Below are 25,947 nucleotides of genomic sequence, written 5' to 3' on the forward strand. Positions count from 1 at the left end.
TTTGTGTCTGTATTCCTTCTTACCTGTTTATTACGTCTTTTTACAGTATTCCCTTTAGCAATTCTTGCATTGCTGGTTTGGTGGTGATAAACTCCTTAAGCCTTTTTTTGTCAGCAAAGCTCCTGATTTCCCCTTCAATTTTGATTGATAGTCTTGCTGGATATAGTATTCTTGGATTCAGTCCTTTGCTTTGCAACACTTTGTATACCTCCTTCCATTCACTTCTAGCTTGTTGTGTTTCTGTTGAGTAATCATTTGACAATCTGATGGGTGTTCCTTTGTAGGTAACTCTCTGTCTCTCTCTTGACGCCTTTAATATTCTCTCTTTATCATTCATATTTGCCATTGAAATTATGACATGTCTTGGTGTGGGTCTTTTGGGTTTGATCCTGCTTGGGACTCTCTGTACTTGTGTAACTTTTATCTTTCCCATATCCGGGAAGTTTTCTGTCATTATTTCTTCAAATAGATTTTCTAATCCCTGCTGCTCTTCTTGTCCTTCTGCCAGCCCTATTACACGTATGTTACTTCGTTTCATGTTGTCCCGAAGCTCCCTTAGGCTTTCCTCCTGCTTTTTAATTCTTTTCTCCAATTGCTGTTCAGATTGAGCTTGTTTCTGTACCTGATCTTCTAACTCACTAATTCGGTCCTCTGCTTCTTGTAGTCTACTGTTGAAACTTTCCATGGTGTTTTTGATTGTAGCTATATCACTTTTTATTTCTTCCTGATTCTTGCATAAGTTGTTAATTTTCTCATCCATCCGATGTATAAATTCCACGACCATTACTCTAAACTCCTTTTCGGTCATGTTGCAAGCTTCAGTTTCACTGATTTCCTTTCTTGGCGACTCCACATTTTCTTTCCTCTGTGAGTTATTTCATTTCCCCATTCTGGCTATCACCAGAAAGCTCAAGCTTCCGTTTGCGTGGACCTGGGTCGTGTGCTGTGGGGACTTCGCTCCACCCGAGTTTCACTGAAGTGCTCTGACACTAGGACGTGTGGCTGCCTTTGGTTGGTGGGAACCAGACTTGCCCAGGGTCAGTGTCCCCAGTGTTCCGTGTGGTCTCGTGTGCACACTTAGAATCAGGGGCCCTGTCTGCACCACACTGTTGGTATGTGCCGAAAATGAGATCCTTAGCATGTGCCAGGAGTCAGAGTTTCCCTGTTTCTGCACCAAGACTCGAGTGTCAGAGTCTCTGTTGCCTTGTGCGGTTTCTCATTGAGAATCAGGGTCCCTGTGTGTGCATGCACCAACAATTGGGATCGCTGGCTCTTAGTGTGAACGTGCTGTGAGTCAGGGATCCCAGGCAGCTGTGTCCGGCGTGCCAAATTCCCTGAAGTGGAGCTGCATCCTGTGTGTGCTCTCTCTACTGAGCCAAACCGGGTAGGGTGCACACTCTTAATTTCCTGAAGGTGAGCTGGCTCCGTGCACTCTCCTGGAGTCCCGGAAGGGGGGCGGAGTCTGTCCTGTGCGCCAAATTCCCCAAAGGGAAAGCCCCTCTGTGCAAGCACCAAGATTCCCCGAAGGGGGAGCTGCGACCCGCAAGCCAAATTCCCCCAAATTCTCCGAAGGGGAGCCCTCTGTGCGCACTGACAGATTTCCCCAACAGGGAGCTGATTCTCTCCTGTGTGCTCGCAGCGCGCGCCAAATTCCCTGAGGGGGAGCGAGTCCCTGCGCAAAGTTCTGTGGCTTGGGCGAGGGGCGGGTCTTTCAGTTAAAATGGTGCTGTCTGCGCGCCTGCGGGGAGGGGGATAGGCTCTTTGACTCACGGAATTCTGCCAGGAAGTCTGGATTCTTGTTGTCTGTTGGTCTGAAGCTGTGATAGCAGTTCTCTGTCCCCAGTGACTGCAGGGTCCTGGTTTGTGTCAGAAGCCAGGATCCGAGTCTCAGGCAGCTCTGTTTCTCAAGATGGCGAGGTCTCCACGTCCGCACCAGGCGCGGAGATGTGTCCGCTTTGTGCGCGGGGCTCTGCCGTCTAGGACTGCCCGGTTAGGCAGCCCCTTGGAAGACCTGCAGAATCTAACTGACCCTAGCTCATACACACACACACCACACATGTCTACACTCTCCTCTATGGGTTCCTCACTCACACTCTCTCTCTCCCTACCTTCCTGCCAGTCGCCATCTTCCCGGAAAGCCTGTACTGTTTTCTTATACTGATTTGTATTGCTGTGATTTAAGTGTCACTTCTCTTTTATTTCTGATATTATTTATTTAGATCCACTCTCATTTTTCCTTGATGAGTCTCGTTAAAGGTTTATTAGTCTTATCTATCTTTTCAAAGAAACAGTTCTTGGTTTTATTGATCTTTTGTATTGTTTTTAAATTGTATTTTGTTTATGCCTGCTGTGATCTTGATTATTTCCTTCCTTCAACCCATTGTGGGCTTTTTTTGTTGTTCTTTTTCTAGTTCCTTTAGGTATAAAGTTAGATTGTTTATTTGTAATGTTTCTTGAGGTAGGCCTAAAATGCTATGATTCCTTCTTAGCATTCATTGCTTTCATTATCTTCCATAGATTTTGGTTGTTTTGTTCCCATTTTCATTTGTCTCAATGTAACTTTTGATTCTTTGTTGATCTTATTGTTAACCTATTGATTGTTTGTTAACATGTTATTTAGTGTCCCTGTGTTTCTGTGTTTTTCAGTGTTTCCTTGTATTTGATTTCTAGTTTCATACTATTGTGGTTGGGGAAGATGTTTGATATGATTTCAATCTTTTGAAATTCATAGAGACTTGTTAGTGGCCTAACTTGTCATGTATCCTTGGAAACATTCCATGTGCCCTTGAAAATAATGTATATTCTTATGTTTGGGGTGAAATATCAATTAAAAACATCTGATATAATGTGTAACTTAAGGCTACTGCTTCCTTATTAACTTTCTCTTTATGTCCATCAATATTTGCTTTATATATTTAGGTGTGCCTGCATTGGGTACATAAATGTTTACAAGGGTTATATCCTCTTGTTGGGTTGATTACTTTATCATTACAAAATGTTCTTTTTTGTCTCTTTTTATAGACTTTGTTTTAAATTCTATGTTGTCTAAATATGCATTGCTACCCCTGCTTTTTAAAACAAACTTTATTTGCATAAAATATATTTTTCCATCTCTTCACTTTCATTCTGTGTCTGTCATTTGATCTAATGAGGGTTTTTCTCTTCTAGACAACATATGTGTGGGTACTATTTTCTTATCCATTCAGCTACCATATGTCTTTTTATTGGGAGATTTAATTCATTTACATTTAAAGTGACTATTGATAAGTATATAGTTACTAGCAGCCCGTTTGCACGAAGATTCGTGCAATAGACCTTTATTCACCTGGCTGCCTGCACCAGTTTTCTGCTGGCACCAGGGACCCAGGCCTTGGCTGTGGCCACCACCTTCTGCCTTCTTTAAGGGTTGGGGCCTGGCCCCGGGTGGCAGCCTTGGGCTTGGCTGGACCCCAGACTCCCTGCTATGGATTGCAGGAGCCGACCCCCGGTGGTTCTCTGCGATCCCTGCAGGCTCCCCGCTGGTGCCCAAGGCCGGGAAAGCCCCTGCCCGAGGCTTTCCCTGCCTTGGGCTCAGCCGAACGCAGCATCCCTGGGACGATCTCCTGGTGGGCGTGGCTTGTGGGTGTAGCGAAGGTATGGTCAATTTGCATATTACACTATTATTAGGTAGGATTATCATTTTATTATTTACTAGAGGCCTAATGCATGAAATTCGTGCAAGGGGCTCAGCCCTCACAGCCGTGGCAGCTGCCTTGGCCCTCACAGCCCCGGCTTCATCCGAAAGATTGCCCGGAAGGATGTACGGTCTAATTAGCATATTATGCTTTCACTTTTATAGATATTTATGTTCTTTTTTCCTCCTTCTTCTTAAAGAATTCCCTTTAACATTTCTTGTAATACTGATTTGGTGATGATGAACTCTTTTAGCTTTTCTTGTCTTGAATGCTCTTAATCTCTTCTTCAATTTCAAATTATAGCTTTTCTGAGTGGGGTAGTCTTGGTTTTAGGTCCCTGCTGTTCAGTACTTTGAGTATTCAGTGTTAATCCTTTCTGGCCTAAAAAGTTTCTGCTGAGAAATCAACTGACAGTCATATTGGGAGCTCCCTGGTAGGTAATTAACTTCTTTCCCTTGTTGCTTTTAAGACTCTGTCTTTAACTTTTGGAATTTTAATTATGATGTGTCTTGGTGTGGACCTCTTTAGGTTCATTTTATTTGGGACTCTCTGCACTTCCTGGAACTTCTCTGTCTATTTCCTTCTCCAGGTTAGAGAGGTTTTCAGTCATTATATTTACAAGTAGGTTCTTAATTACTCTCTATCTATCTATCTATCTATCTGTCCTCTATTTCCCCCCCCTCTCTTTCTTTGGTATGAATGTTGTCTCAAAGGTCCCTTAAACTATCCTCATTTTTAGTTCTTATTTTTCTTTTTTGCTGTTTTGATTGGGTGTTTTCTGCTACCTTGTCTTCCAAATTTCTGATTCTATTCTCTATATCAGCTAATCTGCTGTTCATTACTCCTAGTGTATTCTTCATTTCGGTTGTATTTTTCATTTCAGACTTGTTCTCTTTTATAGTTCTTATGAACCTTTTTATGCTTAGTATCTATTTGTTGAAGTTCTCACTAAATTCATTGAGCATCCTTATAACCTGTGTTTTGAACTGTTTCTGGTAGATTGTTTTCCTTCATTTCACTTATTTCCTTTTCATAGTATTTCCCCTTTCTTTTATTTCGTATATGTTTCTTTGTCTCCTCGTTTTGGCTACCTCTTTGTATTTGTTTCTATAAAGCAGATAGATCTGCTACATCTCCCAGTCATGGTAGTGTGACTTTATGTAGTAGGTGTCTCATGGGGCTCAGTGGCAAAGTCTTCCTGATCACCTGAGTTGGGTGCTCCATGGGTGTCTCTTATGTGGGTTGTGTGTGCCCTTCTGTTTTAGTTGAGCCTTGATTGTTGTTAGCTTGGTAGTGGGTTGGATTGACCCTCAGGCTGAGTAATTTTGAGAACTGGTCACAACCACAGTGTACAAGTTTCTGTGTAGAAGCTGACTCCATAGAGCTGGGTTCACCCCAGCAGGTCTGGATTGTGCTGAGACCACCCTTTGGGTGTGCTTCCAGTGGAGCTAATTAGGTGGTACTGTATTGAGACCTGAAGCTGGCCAACAGGTGTGTTGGTTCTGAAGCTTCTTGAGAGAGGCATCACTGCAAGCTAATGTCAGATGCTGCCTTTGATCAACCCAGGGTTAGCTGTTAGGAGCTACAAAGCAATGCATAGTTGGTAGCTGCCTGTGCTAGGCCTGGATGGGCATGAGAAAGCCATGTTAGGATTCAGGGCTGGCTGCCACTAGTACCAGGTCTAGGGCAGGAAAGCAAAAGTCACAGGGCTTCCTGAGACCTGTTGCCTCTTGCCTGCTGCATGTATGGCTCAGCCACTGTTAGATCCTTGGGTGGTATGCGAGTTTGGTGAGGCATGTTCTCACGGAGTCATCAGGTAGATCGAGTGGTTAATACAGACTCAGATTTGGTGCCAGTGATGAGTCTGAGGCCATTCATCAAAAGTCACAGTTTACACCGAGTCCAGCAGCTACCTGCCAGGGACCTGTGAACCTTTATGGTAAGGTGGGGTCTCAGGAGTTACAGGTTGGAGCTAGTGGTGTTCATCAGACTAATGTAAATTGAAATTTGGGTTTGAGTGTGGAGGGTTCAACTCAGGGACTATGGCAGCTGTCTCTCCAACCCTCACCCTGAAGCCACACAACTCAGTTTCTCTCTGTATGTCTCTGGCACCCCCTGAGACACTGTCTCTTTATCAGAGCCAGGGTGAGTGCCTGAGAGCAAGAGGCTGTAAGCAGGTTCTTTAAGAGGATGCTTGGGCTTCTAGCAGACTTCCATTTCACTTGGATGGGTGGAATCCTTTCTGATTTTCATAGCCAGATATTTTGTGGGCTCCTCTTCCTGACCTGGTATGCGGGCCTCTGCAGCTGAGATATACATGCAGCTGGCTGATTCTCTACCAGCACATGTAGGTGTGAGAACAACCTATTTCACATTTGTGTCTCTCCTACAAGTCTCTACATGGCTTTTTCTTTACATTTTTATAGGACTTCTGTTCACCTAGTCTTCAGATGGTTCTCCAGGTTGATTGTTCTATAATTTAGTTATAATTTTGAAGTGGTCCTGGGAGGAGGTGAACACAGTGTTCACCTACTCTTACATCTTTACCAGAGCTCCTTAATGGGTTCATTTTTTAGTCTTATTGGTGATACACTTATAACTAGTTTTTTAAATAATTAATAATGTAGCAATAAGGACAACAGCTCTGATTTATAAAATTGTGCCTGGACATAGAAGATGCACACTAATTATTGGCTTATTATAATTATTAATGATAATGACCATTGTTAAAAATGACCATATTGAGCTTTCCCTGAACTGGGCTTTATATATATATATTTAGTGTTATCTTAAGGAAGGTATTTGAACTATAATTATGTCCAGGAGTTACTTTGAAGTAAATAAGTCTTTTTTACTTCAAACTATGTGCATGTGTGTTTGTGTGTATATGCACAAGTGTTTGTCCTGATTTTGAAGCAATTAAAGAGCTTTATAGAGTTGGTGGTTTTATAGTGTAGGCTTTGGTTACCAATTACCTGATTTTGAATCCAGCTCCATAACCACTTATTTGACCTTAAATAAGTTACCTCTTTGAGTCTTAATTTTTCATTTATAAAAAGGGATAGTTAACTCATAACATTCTAAGGATTAAATGACACATTGAATGTCTACACTGAGTGGCCAGATTATTATGATCTCTGAATGCATAATAATCTGGTCACTCAGTGTACATATAAATATATATGTTACAGGCCCGGTGCATGAATTTGTGCATGGGTGGGGTCCAGCCAGCCTGGCCAGGTGGAGGGGACATGAGTGGTTGGCCAACCTGCCTGCTGGTCGAACTCCTGGTCAAGGGGACAGTTTGCATATTAGCCTTTTATTATATAGGATATACACTGAGTGGCCAGATTATTATGTGTTCAGAGATCATAATAATCTGGCCTCTCAGTGTATTGTGTCACATAATAGCACTCACTAATAGACATTGTTATTTGCTTTTATTATGACTATTATCTAAAAAGAACTGGAAAAATGCAGAAAGCCAAACAGAAAATATTACATTTAATTTAATTATGTAACCACTGTTAACATTCCAGACTATATGCTTCTGGTCTTTTTCTGTTTATACTAGAGGCCCGGTGCACGAAATTCATGCATGGTTATGGTCCCTAGGCCTGGCCTGCTATCAGGGCCATCTTTCCAGGCTACCCACAGCTGGCCCCACCCGCTGCCACCACCCACTCCCAGTTCCCCATTCGCCATCAGGTGATCGGACCCTGCTGGCTGGGGGGAGGAACCGAGAGGTCGGCTATTCCTGCCTGCTTTCCGGCCCTGCCCCCTCCATGGCTCCTCCTCTGTGTGTGGGGTGACTGGCGGGCAGGGGCCTTGGCCTGGTGCCTCCTGCATCCCCCGCCACCCACCATTGGGCAATTGGAGTCTGATGGCCGGGAAAAAGGACCAAGAGGTGGTCAGTGCACCTCATAGTGACTGGTCAAGTGGTTGTTCTGGTTGTTCTGGTCATTCCACCATTAGGGTCAATTTGCATATTACCCTTTTATTATATAGGATAAAGGCCTGGTGAATGGGTGGGGGCTGGCCGGCCTGCCCTGATGGGGGCCCCAGATTGGGGTAGGGGTTTCCCCACTGGGAGGCAGGGTTGGCTGGGGTAAGGGCTGCCAGCAGTTTACAGGCTGACCATGCCCCTGATTGGGGTGGGTGTCCCTGCTGGGGGGGGGGCAGCCTCGTTCAGTCTGTTATCTGGTTGTTCTGCCGTTTCAGTTGCTGAGCTTTTATTGTATAGGATGTATACCTAAGTATATTTGATTTTTATAAAATTTGAATTTATTATTTATTACCAGTTTATCATTTGCTTTATCAATTTACTTTTCTGTATATATTGTATTAATAGTTGCATAATAGTTCATCATATATGTGTTCTATAATTAATTCCTTGGACATTTAGATTGCTTTTAATTTTTCATTCATAAATAATAGTAATCAGAAATAATCTAAATACACATCTTTTGGTTTATATTTGATTATTTTTGGTAAGTTCATAGGAAACCATTAATTTATATCAATCTTTCCAAGCCTGGGTAGTATATTACATATACTTTTTATCCTACCCAGTCTAACGGCTTCTATTCAACAAAGGGCAAATCATTTTAATTCTGAGCCTTAGATTCCTAACCTGTAAAATTAACTAATGGGTATAAAATTAAGAACTGTAGTCACAGGTCATAAAGTTTATATTGATTCTGGAGTCTGTTAATGCTCAATATTTGAAGAGCAGCTTAAATGAGAAAGGACTGTGGTGAAGGAAGGCTAACAACAGAGGAGGATGAAGAAAAGACTGAGAGCATTTCCATGGTAATATCGGGACTGCCTAGAGAATGTCCCACTGTTGATCAGACCTGTAGTTTCCAATTCAGAGAGTGACTTTTACCCAACAGATAAAATTCAAATTTATGATTATTTTTGTTGCTGTCTGTCTTGCTAAAATGCATACAGGGATCATTGTGGGGGTTTTGTTTGTTTGTTTGTTTCACTGATATAGCTTAAGCACCCACTACTGAGCCTGACACATAATAGATGTCTATTAAATGAACAAATATGCAGAATGAAGCTTCCCGGTACCTGTCAAAAGGCTGCACACCCTTGTAACAGGCAGACCCTCCCCAGGATAAGTGTGAGTGAGCTGCCATGATTGAGGCCTCTTGTTCATGCCTCTTCCCAACAATAATCTGTTCCCCATGGCACAGTCTCTCTGATATGTTAATATCTTCAGCCCAGTTAAGATTCAACTTTTCCTACTGAATCCGCATTCTTCATAGCAATGTTGGGTCTCTCAGCTCCAACTCATTATGGGTTGTCTTAATAGGTCAACGTATAGAGTAGTATTGTTTCCATGTTCTTTGGGATAATCCATTGCTTCTCTTTTGTACTACCTAGTCCTAGAGCAACCACCTAATAGGGGAGTTGTGAGTATATTTTATGAGATAACACACAATCGAAACATATAGAACAACTTACCTAGGGAATACAATGTGGTAGCTAAAAGCCTGGGCACTGGAGCCAAATCTCCACAGTTCAGATCTGGGGTTTGCAAATTAGCAACTCTGTCACCTTAAACAAATTACTTAATCACACTGTGTTTAGTTTTCTCATCTGTACACTAGTAAGAGTATCTACTTTATAGGATTAATGTGTGAATTAAATGAGTTAAAACATGTGAAGAAATAGAAATACTAAGTAAGTATTGCCTATTTGATAAATATTATAATTACCAAAAATAATAATTTATTTGAAAATTTGCTATTAGCCAGAAACCAAATGTACATATCTCAGGTAACCCTTAAAACAACTCTATGAGCTAACTATTTTTGTTATCCCTACCTCATGAATGAAACTTAAGAAGTTTTAGTAATGTCCTAAAATCATAGTAGTGAGTGGTAGAACCTGGTTTTAAATGCAGTGCTATCTGATATATTCCCTCACAGATAAATTTTTCTTTTTCTTTTTCTTTTTTTTTTTAAATATATTTTATTGATTTTTTTACAGAGAGGAAGGGAGAGAGATAGAGAGTTAGAAACATCGATCAGCTGCCTTCTGCACACCCCCCACTGGGGACGTGCCCGCAACCAAGGCACATGCCCTTGACCGGAATCGAACCTGGGACCTTTCAGTCCGCAGGCCGACGCTCCATCCACTGAGCCAAACCGGTCTCGGCGATAAATTTTTCTTAATAGAATTTGAAGCATCTGCATTCTCTTTGACATTATAATTTCTAGTATCTGATTTCTAGCCTTCTTAGCCATGCTTACAACTTTAGAACATTTTAAAAGAAACTAACTTTAATACATGTGAATATTTAAACATTCATCTATTGGTCTGAGGGTCTATAGTTTCTAAGATCTCTTACCATGACTTACATTGATTTGAATGTGGTCAAGTTCACCAATCTCTGTGTTTCCCCTACTAGGATTTTAGCAAAATCTATCAGCCAACTAAATAATTAAGTACAATTTAAAAGCTATAGATTGGCAAATGAGGACCAAAACAAACCATTTTCATTCCATGGAGTAGGCTTTGTAAGTTTATAAACCTTATAATCTCATGGAGAAACACACACACACACACACACACACACACACACACACACACACACACACACACACACACACACAACAACAACAACAACAAAACAACAACCCAGCATTCAAAATGTAACCATTTCAGGATTCATTTTGAACAGTGTGTTGAATTACAGGCGCTCTAACCTAATAGTGGTGTTCCACCCATTCTGGAAGTGTCCTGACACCAGCAGTAGCTGAGGTTCATCTATTGTAAAGTAACTGGTTGACAGCATGCCCTGCCAGTGGCCAATATCCTTCTCATCACAGTGACAGACTGGAAATGTAAACCCTTTCAGACACCCTTAGCAGACAAAACAATGAAAACTGAAAAGCAATCTATTTACCAGCATTAACCCACCTTCTCTTTTTGTGAACATGATTTGCTATGTTGTATTTGACAGATTATTTTTATATCCTTTAGATTTATCTTGCTTTCATTAAAATGCACTATAGAATGTTCTCTTACTCCTTTACAGGTGAATGAGTTGTGATATTTGGTAAAAATGTTTTTCATAGACAAGAGATTTAGATAGTATATTGATAGCTAGCACGGCCATGAAGGCAGAATGATGTAATTTGTGCATGATGCTTATTTAGGGAGCCTATTAAATGTTAGCTCTGATGGCATAGGTTTGCACAGGATTCAACTTGATGTTTGAAGATCTTATTTTTCTCTTCGACAGGTTAATTATGTAGGGCTTTGTAAAAGCTATGGTATATGCTGACGAGTTGAACGATGGAGACTTCCATTTCACTGACTTTGTTTTTTGGTTCACTGATGTCGGCAACAGACCCAGGTAATTGCTCACCCAATATGCTTTCTTTTGAAGAATCAAACAGTTAAATTAATAATTTTCTAAGACCATCATCCACCTCTACACAGTAATTTCTTATTTCTATTTACTTGCAGTTGATATATCTGTTAATGATTACAAAAAGTAAAGAAAAGAAAATAAACAGGTGAATATTTTAATAACTCCAAAAAATGGATCTGAAAGCAACTTCAGTAGTGGGAAGCACATTTTAAAATTTATTATAGTTTATTTCTCTAGAATATATAACCATTTTGAGTTACAGTTCTTAATTTTTTTCTAACTTATCTTTTTCCCAAAAATGATCTGTTGAATTAAATGGTAAAAATTATTTACTATGGAACTTTTCAAAAATATTAAGACTATGGAGAATTAAAATAATTATCTTCCACCCTTCAGCAGTTATCAAATATGGCCAATGTTTTTAACTGTACTCACCTACACTCCCTCTTTTTGTCATTATCATTATTAGTTTGTGGGGTAGTTTGTATGAATCCAGATCCAAATAAGGGCTACATATTACAATTGACTGATATGACTATTAAGTCTCTTTTAATCCATAGGTTCTCCGCCATCTTCTTTTTTTTTTCTGATCATTTATTTGTTGGGAAAAAAGGCAAATTATCTTGTGGTTGAATTAAATATGGTTCCTTATTTGTTCTTCAATCCTCTGTATTTCTTGTAAAATGATAAATAAATCTAGAGACTTAATCAGATTCAGATTTATTTATTTATTTGTTTGTTTATTTATTTATTTATTATCTATCTTGGCAAGAAGGGATTAAGAAGTACAGATTGTAGTTACAGGGTTGTAAAGTACAGCATAGGTAATATAGTCAATAATATTGCAATAACTATGTATGGTATGAAATTGGTGGGAGCTTTATCCTCAGGATGATCATTTAGTAAGTTATGTAATGTCTAATCACTAGGTTGTACACGTGAAACTAATATATTGTATGTCAACTGTTATTGAATAAAAAATTATTTAGAGTAAAAAATAAATTAATAAATAAAACGAAGCAAACAGACAATGAGTATGTACAGTGTGATGATATTTATGCATTTATATGGAAGCACATCTATGTCTATAAAAAAGAAAACTTCAAAATTTCATAGAAGTGATTAAAATAACCATTTTTATATCATGTTAGTAAAACACTTTGAAGTATAATGACAGGATCTTGAAGGAAAATCTTCAAATGCAATATGATATCGTGCATTCCATGATGTAAACAAAAGTTCAGTGACTTCACATATTACATGTAGGCCACACACCTTGACATGCTCAGGCAGCTAACAAGTATTAAGAATCCCCAGTGCTTGATGTCTTAGCCCTGGAGGCTGGCTTTCAGAAGGCAACTACTGGTACATGTTAATGGAATTTAGAAAATTCACTCTGGCATTATCCTGTCTAGAGTCTAAATCAATGCATGGGAAATATAATTATTGAAATCAGATGTCAAGAGGAATGCAGAATACAAAGTCAAAGTCTCTGCTTTGTTAATGTTGAGTCCAACCAGCTTCTACTTGACAAGTGTGATAGCCCTATGTTATTGCTATTATTGTCAGCTGGGAGATCTGAGGCTTAGTTTAGTTCCTGCTACTGACTCACAGGATAGATCAGGTGATAAAACCTGTCAAGGCTTAGTTTACTCACATATCCCTAGAGGGATTAGAGGATTGCTGAAGTCACTTCCTGCTCTACCTTAGTAGTTGTCCAGCTTGTGCATACTGCACTCATAGAACTTACATGGGGAGTTGGTGAAAATGGAGATTACCTAGCTCCGCCTCCAAAGACTGTGATCCAGTTGGACTGGCATGGGATGCAAAACTGCAGTTCTCACAAGTGTCTGATGCTAATGGTGCCAGGGTAGAGACCTGAAGAATATAAGTAAGAATTGATGTGGGAAATATTCACATTTCTGAGCAAATGTGGTAAATTATAGAGAGTGAAGTAGGCTCAGCACTTATGTCTTTAGGCTGAGTTAAATATCAGTTTATGCACTTGTAGGACAAGTATGTAATTTCAAGAGTAACATTACTTTTTATCGTAATTGTAATAAAGGTGAATTTCCCCTACCATATGTGTTCTCTCCTCAGAAGACATGATCCAGAAGTCCTAGTTCCCAAGGCACTGCAGAAGAGTAGAAAATGCTGCTAGAAAATTTCTGAAACTTGCACTTCCTGGAGTAGGGACTTCCCTCCAGAGAGGGCACCAGCTGTCTTGTTTCCTGGCAGTCTCCATTATGCAGCTTTCTCATTTTGTGCTACCTAAAATTACCATTAGATGACGTCCTAATTCTGGGGCAAATTGAACTCAAGGGCAAGTGTGAGCTAGGGAATGTCCCGGCTCCTATGTTTGTGATTAAACCGTCTGACAGCTCCAGGAAATTCTCGCCATAAAAGAATTAAAATGATGGACCATAAACTTTCAATCTTAAGAGGAACTACCACTAAAAATAAAACAGCATGGGATGGGATAGGAAAGTTACTAAAAATGAGGCCAGGGCGGGGCCTTCCGGTGGCCAGATCATCCTGGGTGTTGAAAGGTCTGCTCATTAAGACTAGAGTCATAGATGAATGAAGTACCGCTTTCAGGGTTTCAACTTTTCTAAACCTCACTTGTCACATCCTTAAAATCCTATCTAATAAAAGAGTAATATGCAAATTAACCATCACTCTGCGACAAAATGGTGGCGCCAATAGACACAAGTTGGTGGTGCCCAGTCCTCTCAGCCCCACCGGAGGCCCCCAGTCTCAGGGAGGGCTGCCACTCAGAGCCTGCAGAGTAAGCGGCCTGGTGGAATGCTGCTCAGAGGCCCTCCTGACCCTTTATAAAAAACAAAAACAAATTCACTCTCCATTGCTGGATGCCATCCCAGCGGCAGAAGCCTGGGCTGGGGTCTCAGCCTGGCAGCGGTGCGCACCACCATGGCATGATCCTCTGCCAGCGGCAGCAGCCTGGGGTCTCAACTACTGAGTCACACCAGCCAGGCAGATATGGAGGAATCTTAAATATTTCTCTTTTTTTAAAATATATTTTATTGATTTTTTACAGAGAGGAAGGGAAAGGGATAGAGAGCTAGAAACATCTATGAGAGAAAAACATTGATCAGCTGCCTCCTGCACACTCCCCACTGGGTATGTGCCCTCAACCAAGGTACATGCCCTTGACTGGAATCGAACCTGGGACCCTTGAGTCTGCAGGCCGATGCTCCATCCACTGAGCCAAACCAGTTAGGGCTGTCCAATATGTTAACCCTTTGCACTCGCTTGCTTTTTTCTCGAGCTGCTACCAATGCTAACCGTGTCGAGTCACACTAGACATCAGAGTGCAAAAGTTTAAAGAAAAAACCCTATCTAATAAAGAGGGAATATGCAGGGCAGGGCATTTGGGGGTGACCAGGTTGTCAGGGGAGGGCAGTTGGGGATGATAAGGCTGGCAGGGGAGCAGTTAGGTGTTGATCAGGCTGGCGGGGATGTGGTTAGGGGGTGATCAGGCTGGCAGGCAGAAGCAGTTAGGGGCAATCAGGCGGGTAGGTGAGCAGTTGGGAGCCAGCAGTCCTGGATTGTTAAAGGGATGTCTGACTGCCTGTTTTGGGATCGGGCCTAAACAGGCAGTCGGACATCCCCTGAGTGGTCCCAGATTGGAGAGGGTGAAGGTTGGGCTGAGGGATACCTCCCTCCCCCAGTGCATGAATTTTGTGCACCGGGCCTCTAGTAGATACTATAAACACAAAACAAACCAGAAATGGTTATAGAATTGCTATAAAATAAAATGAAATGCTATATAGAATTTTTTTTTGTGTAAATTGCTAAGCATTAACAAATAAAATATTACTAACAATGGATTCTTCCAAGCAACATGATGGCTTTTTTTTTATAACACTGTCATAACAGTGTTATGTTTATAATTGAACATAAAATTGCCAGATATCCATTCTTTTTTAAGTAGCCATGAGGAAACAATTGTTTTCTCTTCATATTTTTTACTTGCCCAAACACTTTTATTGTAAATAACAAATGTAAATAGGTTAAAAAGGAAAAACAGTCAAATGATATTTATTCTTATATAGGTTCTCTACTTTTTGTAATATATGCTGACATTTAAATATTTAAAATTCAGACTAGTTTTCCTACATTTCCAAATGCTGCTTCTGTAGTCACATTAGGCATTACAATATGTAGTATAAAGGCTTGGGTACTAGCTCTGGATTATATAAATCATAGTCCCCTGATAGGATAATTGAGCATGGGTGCTCAAGCCTTTTATTTCCTGCTCACTCATCCCTCTTCACCCCATCCTATCCCAACCATATAATGTAGAGCCAAATTCAGATTTGTGTTTGAGTTGGTATTTTAAGCCAGTTCCACTGCTTCTCTAATTAAAGAATCCTTTGTTTTGTAAGTTGACTGCCAGTCTACATCCTGAGCCAGCCACTGTAGCTTATCCCATGTGATGTGTATCTGCAATCACCATTGCCCGTAGCTGTGCTCTGAGTGCCAGGACAAAAAAATATGGCTTCTCCTGCAAGGTGCTCAAGGGGGGTTTGTTTCCCTGTAACAACCTCTCCAATGTGGCAAAATGACTATTATTCTCTCTTTGGCATAATCAGACAGGAGCACTGCACAGATGAAATTGAGAAGATGAAAACTCAGTGTGGCACTGAGTTTTCATCTTTTCAATTATTAACACTTTAAGGAAATAAGAGTCTTGCATAATGAAAGCATTTTGATACACCATACATGCAAGTCATTCTTTCCATTTAACCTTTAAGTTGTAGGGAAAAGCCACGTTCATCTTTTAAAGTTTGCTACAGTGCAACTATTGCAGAAGCACATGAACTATCTTACCTTTGACTGTGTTGGTAATGGGAAGACACTTTCTATTTGGGGTTGCTATCGTTATGGCTGCAGGGTGATGTGTGAGCTGCACTGCTGTTTTGATAAAAATAGGTATTAACTAACAGTCACAGAGCTTCTCATTTCACAGTAGCTCCTCAGAATAACAGCGTATTGGAGGGGTGCGGAAGCCTTTCCAAAGCAGCAAGAGGGAACATATACATAAATAATGGTGATTGGTCATGTGTATAAAAATATTTTTAATTAAATTCATTAAAATTAAACAGGGCATTTTGTTGAATCCTGCTCTGCTCTTTGCACCGAGCTTAGCCTCGAGGAAGATAGCTGATTAAGAGAACAAAGAACTTATAATTAAACACAGAACTGTTATTTTTGGAGAAAAGCTCTCCAGTAAGGGTGACCTAATTGGACTGTCTCTTATATTTTTTCATTTATCACTGAACTCTTTAGTAAAAATTCTGATTTCTTTCTAAAACAGGAGAAATGATTGCTAACACCATGTTTATCATCAGAAGGGTTTTTATTTTTCAGTTTGGTTTTTCTTCAGTCCCTTTGATCACACATTCTCTTCAGTGTTATTTGCAATATTTAATTGTGGTCTTCATTATTTCTTTTTGTTTGGATTTCATCTTCTTTTTAAAGTCATCTTTATTTTGTTTGAGGATTGTTGTTTTTTCACATCTGGCCCCATCTGCCTCTGCATTTCAGTTTGTGGTTACTCATCACTTGTGGTACCAACATTCTACACAGAATTCATGAAAAAAACAAAACAAAACTGAATAACTTTCTATTCACAGACAAATAAATAAGAAGTATGTAATTTACAAAGCAATTTCTTCAGTACCAGGGTTGGCTCAGAAAACAAAACAACGTTCATTGAATATCTGCTAAGCGGCATATGATGAGATGAGATGATTTTATAATCATATTCTGAAAAGGAAAGGCTCACACATAATGTATGGCTCATGGCCTGGAACCATTTGCCCAGTTACCTGGAGAAAAACTTGGGTGACACTACTTTTAGTATCTAGCACTAGTAGAACAGTATTATATTATTATTGCATGGGAAGACGATGGGAGTGGTGAGAGAATATTCACTTAATTTGGAGGTTGGGAGGGTGGAGTTTACACCTCTGAGGAAGTCAACATACTTGCCATTAAAGGCAGAGGCTTCTAGAGACTGCAGCAGACCAGCCATTTTCACTATGCAATGTGTGTTTCAAGCTTGCACACAGTTCATTCAACAGTACTGGGCTGTGAAATTTGATGTCTATCCAATTCCATGGTAAGCACACTGGGAGAACATCAGTTTAAAAGCATCTAATAAACCTAGGTCTATAAAACACCATCATATAAACCCAGGTTCTATTATTTTTTTATTGTTCACAGTATTATAGAATGTCCCCAATTTATCACCCTCCTCCCAGCTCCTGCCCCACCCCAGGTCTTCACACCACTATTGTCTGTGTCCATGGGTTATACATATATGCTTATATGTTTTTTGGTTAATATCTTTCCAGCTCTGAGGTCTGCTGATCTGTTCCATGCATCCATGCCTCTTGTTCTATTTTGTTCATCAGTTTATTTTGCTCATTAGACCCCACACATAAGTGAGATCATGTGATACTTGTCTTTTTCTGACTGGCTTATTTCATTTAGCACAATACACTCCAGGTCCATCCATGCTGTCGCAAAGGGTAAGAGATGCTTGTGGATTTTGTTTGTTTGTTTGTTTGTTTGTTTTTGTAGCTGCATAGTATTCATTGTGCAAATGTGCCACAGCTGATTTATCCATTCATTTACTAATGACACTGATGGGCTACTTCCAGATCTTAGCTATTGTAAATAATGCTGCTATGAACATTTATGCAGAAATAAAAATAACAGTGTGGATTTATATTATGTATCTCTTTTAAAAGAACTCAGATTGCTTTCATACACAGTATTTCAGTTATTTTCACAGTTTTTTTGGGTAGAGAGGATCCATTTCTCAGGTGACATTATTGAGGAAGAGAGAAATTTTGGGATTTTTCTCAAAATTTTATAGTAAGTCAATGGAAAATTGATACAGAACCCAACACTTCTATTTCATTAAATGAATAGACTGGTTTATGCAAGACACTGACATCTACGTGATCAAAATATGTTGTTGACTGTACCTAACCTGCCACTAGCTCTAAAATTAGGAACGTACCTACTTCTACCCAACAGAGCAATTTTGCTCTTAAGTCGGTATTTAGAAGCCATCCAAAGCCACATATTTTTTAAAAATATATTTTATTGATTTTTTACAGAGAGGAAGGGAGAGAGATAGAGAGTTAGAAACATGAATGAGAGAGAAACATCAATCAGCTGCCTCCTGCACACTCCCTACTGGTACATGCCCTTGACCGAAATTGAACCTGGGACTCTTGAGTTCACAGGCTGATGCTCTATCCACTGAGCCAAACCAGTTAGGGCCAATGCCACATATTGGCAGCAATCAAAAGCTTCTTATGAATTTTACTACCTGGAGATAATGTCATCAAGTGGTAACCATTACCTAAGTGTGTACACATGTATAATATAATTGGAGTATCACCACAGCCAGTCAATTATCTCCAATCTAAGAAACTGAGCTTCAAAACTTAAGTGACATTTCAGTTTACGAGGCTTATAAGTGGCGAAGATGGGAGACAAAGTATTTTCAATATTCTTTGTCTTATATAACTACTATTTTGCAAAATACAGGGTGAGGAAAAAGTAGGTTTACAGTGTTCATATGAAAAATAATGCAATAATCCTAATATATAAAAATGCTAGGTCTGTCACATCTGCAACGACCAGAGGCTTGACTAACCGGAAGTCAGTCCTGCAGTCAGTGCTGGGTTGCTGTGGCCACCCACCACTGACTGCCGGGCTGCGGGCACCTCAGCCGAGGTGACCCAGCACTGACTGCCAAGGGGGCTGCGATCAGGCCCAGACAGAGGCCGGGAGAGAAAAGCAAGGTCTGATTGCAGCCCCCGTGGCAGTCAGTGCTGGGTCGGCGTGGCAGAAGTCAGTCCTGCAGTCAGTGAACATAGGATAAATTAACATTAAGTTAACATAGGGTCAATTAATATCTCTTTGAGAGGAGTTGAGAATATAAAGTACAGTGTAGAGCAATTACTTATATTATTTCGCATAAAACTCTTCTCAACTAAGATATTTTCCTTTATTTAAAATGTATCTTTATTGTTGAAAGTATTACAGATGTCGCTTTGTTTTAGTTTTTTTTTTTCCCCATTGATCTCCTCCACCCTGCACCCACCCCTTCCAGCCCTTCGCCAGACTAGTGTCTGTGTCCATGGGCTAGTCCTATCTAATACATAAAAATCTAGAAAGATTTAGAGAAAATAAAATAAAAGATATGCCAGGTAAATATTTAACAGAAGAGCTGAATGCATGAATACTGGATACAGGCTTGAAGACAAAACACAGCTCATGAGATACAGTTAGTCATTGTAACATAACAAAAGGTTCCTTTCACTAAAGAGATAAGATGGTTCCCAATACTTATACACATAATAGAACAGTGTGGGGGTTCAGAATGAGCCTCACCAGGATGTGTTTCAGTGGTATGCAGATTTTTGAGCTAAGGGCAATTTTAGCTTCATGCTCAAGTGAAAATTTTGCCCCTCCCTTTAACTACCTAAAAAAAAATTGAATTAGAGACCTTGCCCATAATAACACATTATCCTATGTAATAAAAGGCTAACATGCAAATCAACCGAACAGCAGAATGACCGGTCGCTATGACACGCACTGACCACCAGGGGGCTGATGCTCAATGCAGGAGCTGTCCCCTGGTGGGTGGTCAGTGTGAACCCACAGGGGGAGCACCGTTCAGCCAGAAACTGGGCTCATGGCTGGCTAGCGCAGCAGCAGTGGTGGGAAGCTCTCCCGCCTCTGCAGCAGCACTAAGGATGTCCGACTGAAGGCTTAGGAGCGGGCCTAAGCCATCAGTCGGACATCCCCTGAGGGCTCCCAGACTGCAAGAGGGTGCAGTCCAGGCTGAGGGACACCCCTCCCCCGAATGCACAAATTTCATGCACTGGGCCTCTAGTCCTAATATATAAAAACCCAGGGTCCGTAATGACTAAAGGCTCGACCGAACACTAGGCTGTGCGAGCAGCAGGCTCTGGTGGGCGGGCACTGGCGAGTGGGCTAAACTGCTCACCTCTCATGGAGAGAGAGAGGCGGGGCTGATCAGCAGCTACTGTGGCTCCTGGCGAGGCCCGCAGAGAGAGAGAGAAGCAGGGTCTGATCCGCAGCCTCACCAGCAGCCGCGCCTCTCTTTCTCTGGAGAGATCAGCAGTTCAGCCCACTTGCCAACAGCCTGGGGTGGCTGTTGATCAGCCCCACCTCTCTGATCAGGCCCAGAGATAGGCCCAGAAATAGGCCCAGAGACACTGAATGGCATAGAAACTGACCAATCAAAACCAAATCTGGGTGAACTGTGAGGAGCCTATGGCTGCCTAGGAGGCGGTGCTTCTGACACTGACTGGCATAGAAACTGACCAATCAGAACCTAATCTGTGTCAACTGCAAAGGCAGAACCTAAGGTGGGGGCTGAGGTGGGGTTTTAAGGGCAACAGTTGTTTGGTGTAAGGTGTAAGAAAGTGGTACAATTTTTTAAGAACTGGTTTGGCAGTATAGTGCATATGGCTGGCTGTCAGTCCAGATATAGGGATTATGTATTTTTGTCTGCCAAGAACATCTCCTTCTGCTGAAAAAGGCTCCCCCATCCCCATTTAAGAAATCCTATCCTATATAATCTATCTATACTAATAAAAGGGCAATATACTAATTAGACTGGGTCAACCGGCCATCTTCCAGATGTCCGACTTCCTTCCGGACAAAGTCATGGTGGTGGGGGCTAAGGCAGAGGCAGTTAGGGGCAAGATCAGGCTGGCAGGAGAGGGCAGTTGGGGGCGAGCTCAGGTCAGCAGGGGAGGGCCGTTGTGGGTGAGATCAGGCCGGCAGAGGAGGGAAGTTGGGGGTGAGATCATGCCGGCAAGGGAGGGTCTTTGGGGGCGAGATCAGGCTGGCAGGGGAGGGCAGTTGGGGACAACCAGGCTGGCAGGGGAGGGCAGTTAGGGGTGATCAGGCAGGCAGGCAGAGGGTTAGGGGCAATCAGGCAGGCTGGCAGAGGCAGTTAGGGGTGATCAGGCAGGCAGGCAGGTGAGTGGTTAGGAGCCAGTGGTCCCAGATTTCGAGTGGGATGTCCGACTGCCGGGTCCCTGATTGGAGAGGGTGCAGGCTGGGCTGAGGGACGTGCCCCCCCACACACCCCCAACCCCCATACACACATTTTATGTACCGGGACACTAGTTAATAAATAACAATATTAGAAGTCTTTAAAAAAAAAAAAAGAAACAAAAACAAGACAAACAAAAACACAGGAACACTTTTATACCAGCACGCGCCACATTTACACCACAGAATGCCATTCATTCAACAAATCAGTTTCAATTGCTCAGAGATGCAGAACAAGTCTCTGAACAGAGGCAGTAGAGAACTGCCTAGGGATACTTATCTTCTAACTTTTTCAAAGGCAGGCCAGACTTGGACCCTTAGCCAGTCCGAGTTTTGACTTCCCTCCCTGGAAGTCTCAGAGACAGTGAATACCATCTAGAAGCTGTTCCTCCAGATGATCTGAGCTATCCTGAGGTAAATAATTACCTAGATAGGGGCCAGCTACCTCTTCTGTCCCAGAGGACAGGCCAGAACTCGGACCTGTTTCCCTGGGGAAAAACTTAGTTCCAGAAGTCTGATTTTGACTTCCCTCCAGGAAGTCCCAGAAAGGTGTTTCCTGCCTCTTTTGGGTCCCCTGGAGTGCTGAGTCACTGCAGTCCCTCCGGGCCCCACAAGTTCAGGAACCAGCAAATGTGCTGGTGGTGCACCTTCCTTGGGTCCCAGAGCCCCAAGTGAGTGCTCTGAAGTCCACTCTTGTCAGCAGTGGCCTAAGAGCCAGTTCAGCTGATGTTTTCTCGGCCCAATGCACCAAATGTTGTGGCAGAATGCAGGGGAGAATGATCAGCCAGCACTCTGAGGGGAGGAACGTTTAACCTTTATTTCGCAGATCTGCTAGCCCAAAAAATTTCCAGATCCAAAACCTGAACTGAATTCGTGGGGAAGCTCTGACCTATATATCTCCTCCTGTGGTAGGCCCATGAGGGTCCCCACATCTCTGCTCATGTATGTCTGGGTGGGGCCTTGGGGTTAGGCTCTGCAGCTCTGCCCAAGACAGTCTGAGTGGGGAAATAATACTACAGTTTTAACCAGATACTGAACTAGGTTTCCTTTTCAAGGTAGCCTGAACAGTTGATTCCTAAGATCTTAATTTTTTGTTGCAATGGTAAATGGGATTGTTTGCTTAGTTTCTCTTTCTGAGAATTCATGATTGGTGTATAAAAAAGCCATTGATTTTTGGATGTTGAGTTTGTATTCTGCTACATTGCCAAATTCATTTCTTAAATCTAGTGAGGTTTTTTTTTTGGGGGGGGGGATCTTTAGCATTTTCTATTTACAATATCATGTCATCTGGAATAATGACAGTTTTATTTCCTCCTTTCCAATTTGGCTGCCTTTTATTTCTTCTTCTTGTCTGATCGCTGTGGCTAGGAATTTCAGTACTATCCTATGTAATAAGTGTCTGCTGATCAGCTGTTCAACTAATCAAAACATACTATGCTAAAGGCCACTCAACAGCTCCCTATGGCATGCACTAACCATAAGGGGGCAGAAAGTCGACCAGTTGGCCAGTTACTATGATGTGCATTGACCACCAGGGGTTAGTTTGTTACTGGGGTCTGGCCGATCGGGACTGAGTGAGATGGGCCAGACACACCCTGGAGCCCTCCTACAGTCCTTCCCTGGCTGGCCAACCTCCCATATCTCTCCCCAGCTCTGATCATGCACCAGTGGAATCCCTCAGTCTGGCCTGAGCCCTCTCGCAATCTGGGACCCCTCAGGTAATGTCAGAGAGCTGGTTTCAGCGCAATCCAACAGGGGGAGTGCCGCTCACCCAGAAGCCGGGCTAACGGCTGGGGAGCTCAGCAGCGGTGGTGGGAGTATTCCCACCTCCATAGCAGCATTAAGGATGTCTGACTCCCATACTGAGAGGGCATAGTCTGGGCTGAGGAACCTCCCCTCCTCACCCCCCCGAGTGCACGAATTTTGTGCACCAGGCCTTTAGTGTTGAATAAGAGTGGTGAAAGTGACATCCGTGTTCTTAGAGAAAATGTTTTTAATTTGTGCCCATTGAGTATGATGTTTGCTGTAGGTTTGTGATATATGGCCTTTATTATATTGAGGTTTGATTCCTCTATTCCCACTTTGATGAGAGTTTTTATCAAAAATGGGTGTTGCTTTTTGTCAAATGCTTTTTCTGCATCTATTGATATGATCATGTGATTTTTGTATTTCAATTTGTTTATGTGAAGTATCATGTTTATTGATTTGCAAATATTGTGCCAGCCTTGCATCCCCAAATTAAATCCCACCTGATCATGATGTATGATCTTTTTAATATATTGCTGGATCTGATTTGCTAATATTTTGTTGAAGATTTTATCTTGTACTAGAGGCCTGGTGCACGAAATTCGTGCATGGGGGGGAGTTTGTTTCTCAGCCCAGCCTGCATCCTTTTCAAACTGGGACCCCTCGAGGGATGTCCAACTGGCTAAACATCCCTCTCACAATTCAGGATTGTTGGCTCCCAACCACTCACCTGCCTGCCTGTCTGATTGCCCCTAACCTCTCCCCTGCCAGCCTGATCGACACCTAACTGTTCCCCTGCCAGCCTGATTGTCCCTAACTGTCCTCCCCTGCTGGCCTGGTCACCCCTAACTGCCCTCCCCTGCCAACCTGGTCACCCCTAACTGCCCTCCCCTGCAGGCCTTGTCACCCCCAACTGCCCTCCCCTGTAGGCTTTGTCCCTCCCAACTGCCCTCCTCTGCAGGCTCGGTCACCCCTAACTGCCTTCCCTTGCCAGCCCAGTTGCCCCTAACTGCCCTCCCCTGCCAGCCTGATTGCTCTTAACTGCTCTCCCCTTCAGGCCTTGTCCCTCCCCACTGCCCTCCTCTGCAAGCCTTGTCTCCCTCCAACTACCCTCCCCTGCCGGCCTGGTCACCCCTAACTGCCCTCCCTTGTCAGCCCGGTTGCCCCTATCTGCCCTCCCCTGCCAGCTCGATTGCCCCTAACTGCCCTCCCCTGCAGGCCTGGTCACCCCAAACTGCTCTCCCCTGCAGGCCTTGTCATCCCCAACTGCCCTCCCCTGTAGGCTTTGTCCCTCTCAACTGCCCTCCTCTGCAGGCTCGGTCACCCCTAACTGCCTTCCCTTGCAAGCCCAGTTGCCCCTAACTGCCCTCCCCTGCCAGCCTGATTGCCCCTAACTGCTCTCCCCTTCAGGCCTTGTCCCTCCCCACTGCCCTCCTCTGCAAGCCTTGTCTCCCTCCAACTACCCTCCCCTGCAGGCCTGGTCACCCCAAACTGCCCTCCCCTGCAGGCCTGGTCCCCTCCAACTGCCCTCCCTTGCAGGTGTTTTTCCCCCCAACTGCCCTCCCCACCTGGCCATCTTGTGGCGGCCATCTTGTGTCAACATGGGGGTGGCCAACTTGTGTGTTGGAGTGACAGTCAATTTGCATATTACCTCTTTATTAGATAGGATGTTCATCAGGGATATTGGCCTGCAATTGTCTTTCTTTAAAATATGTTTATCTGATTTTGGAGTTAAGATAATGCTTGTAAGAACTTGGAAGTGTTCTTTCCTCTTGGATTTTTTGGAATAATTTGAGGTGAATAGGTGTTAGTTCTTCTTTGAATGTTTGGTAAAACTCCCCTGTGAAGCTGACCAGACCAAGGCTTTTGTTTGCTTGTAGTTTTTTATTTTATTTTTTATTGATATCAGACAAGAGAGGAAAAGGTGAGAGAGATAGAAACATCAATGATGAGAGAGAATCATTGAACAGCTGCCCCCTGCACACCCCACACTTGGGAATGAGCCCACATCCCAGGCACGTGCCCTTACTGGGAATTGAACCATGACCTCCGGGTTCGTAGGTCAACGCTCAACCACTAAGCCATGCCAGCTGGGCTGCTGGGAGTTTTTTGATTACTGTTTCTATTCTGCAGTTGTTATTGGCCTATTAAGGTTTCTGATTCTTCCTGATTCAGTTTTGGGAGATTGAATTTTTCTAAGAATTTGTCTATTTCATCCACATTGTTCAGCTTGTTGGCATATAGTTCATATATTTTCTTACAATCATTTGTATTTCTGTGGTGTCAGTTGTTATTTCACCATTTTTGTTTCTGATTTCATTTACTTGGGTCCTCTCTTTTTGGTCTCTCCCTCCTCCCCCCACCCTCCCTTATCCTCCCTCTGTGGCCCGATAGTCCGATCAATGCCTCCTTGTTTCTGGTTCTGTTCTTGTTCCTCAGTCTATGTTGTTCATCATTTCCCCTAGATGAGCGAGATCATATGTCACTAGATATACACTTATAAGAACTGAATGTAAGACGAGCAATAATAGTTATGCTGACAGGCAAATGAATCAGTCTGTAGTGAGTTTCTTTCTGGACCAACAGTTCTTTTGAGACCCAATTTAAATGTCCACCAGTTCCTTATGTGTACATGTCAGCACTAACCCCTCAGCTCTGGATGGTGGACAAATGGTGGTAACGGAGGTCCGACTCCCTCTGGTTTGGTCTCGGCCGGACCCAGGGGCACGGCTTCACCCGGACTAAGGGGCACGTGGCCTCACCCAGACCCAAGGGGCGCGTGGCCTCACCCGGGCCCGGGACCCAGCCTCACCCGGATGGATCCAGGGGCACACGGCCTCACCCGGACCCAGGATCCGGCTTCACCCGTACCCAGGGGTGCAAGGCCTCACCCAGACCTAGGGGCACATGGCCTCACCCGGGCCCAGGGACCCAGCCTCATCCGGGTCCAGTGGCGCGTGGTCTCACCCGGACCCAGGGGCGCGTGGCCTCACC

General features: G+C 42.8%; 1 protein-coding gene across 1 annotated transcript in view; it reads left to right on the plus strand.

Annotated features, from left to right (window-relative positions):
* SLC9A9 (solute carrier family 9 member A9) overlaps positions 1-25,947 on the plus strand; it is a 421,347-nt gene that overhangs the window by 206,579 nt on the left and 188,821 nt on the right. The window contains 3 exon segments of the mRNA XM_054710390.1: positions 10,936-11,010; positions 11,012-11,049; positions 22,701-22,744. Coding sequence (XP_054566365.1) covers positions 10,936-11,010; positions 11,012-11,049; positions 22,701-22,744 — 157 coding nt within the window.

The sequence above is a fragment of the Eptesicus fuscus genome, chromosome 3 (assembly GCF_027574615.1).
Source record: "Eptesicus fuscus isolate TK198812 chromosome 3, DD_ASM_mEF_20220401, whole genome shotgun sequence".
NCBI classification, from domain to species: Eukaryota; Metazoa; Chordata; class Mammalia; order Chiroptera; family Vespertilionidae; genus Eptesicus; species Eptesicus fuscus.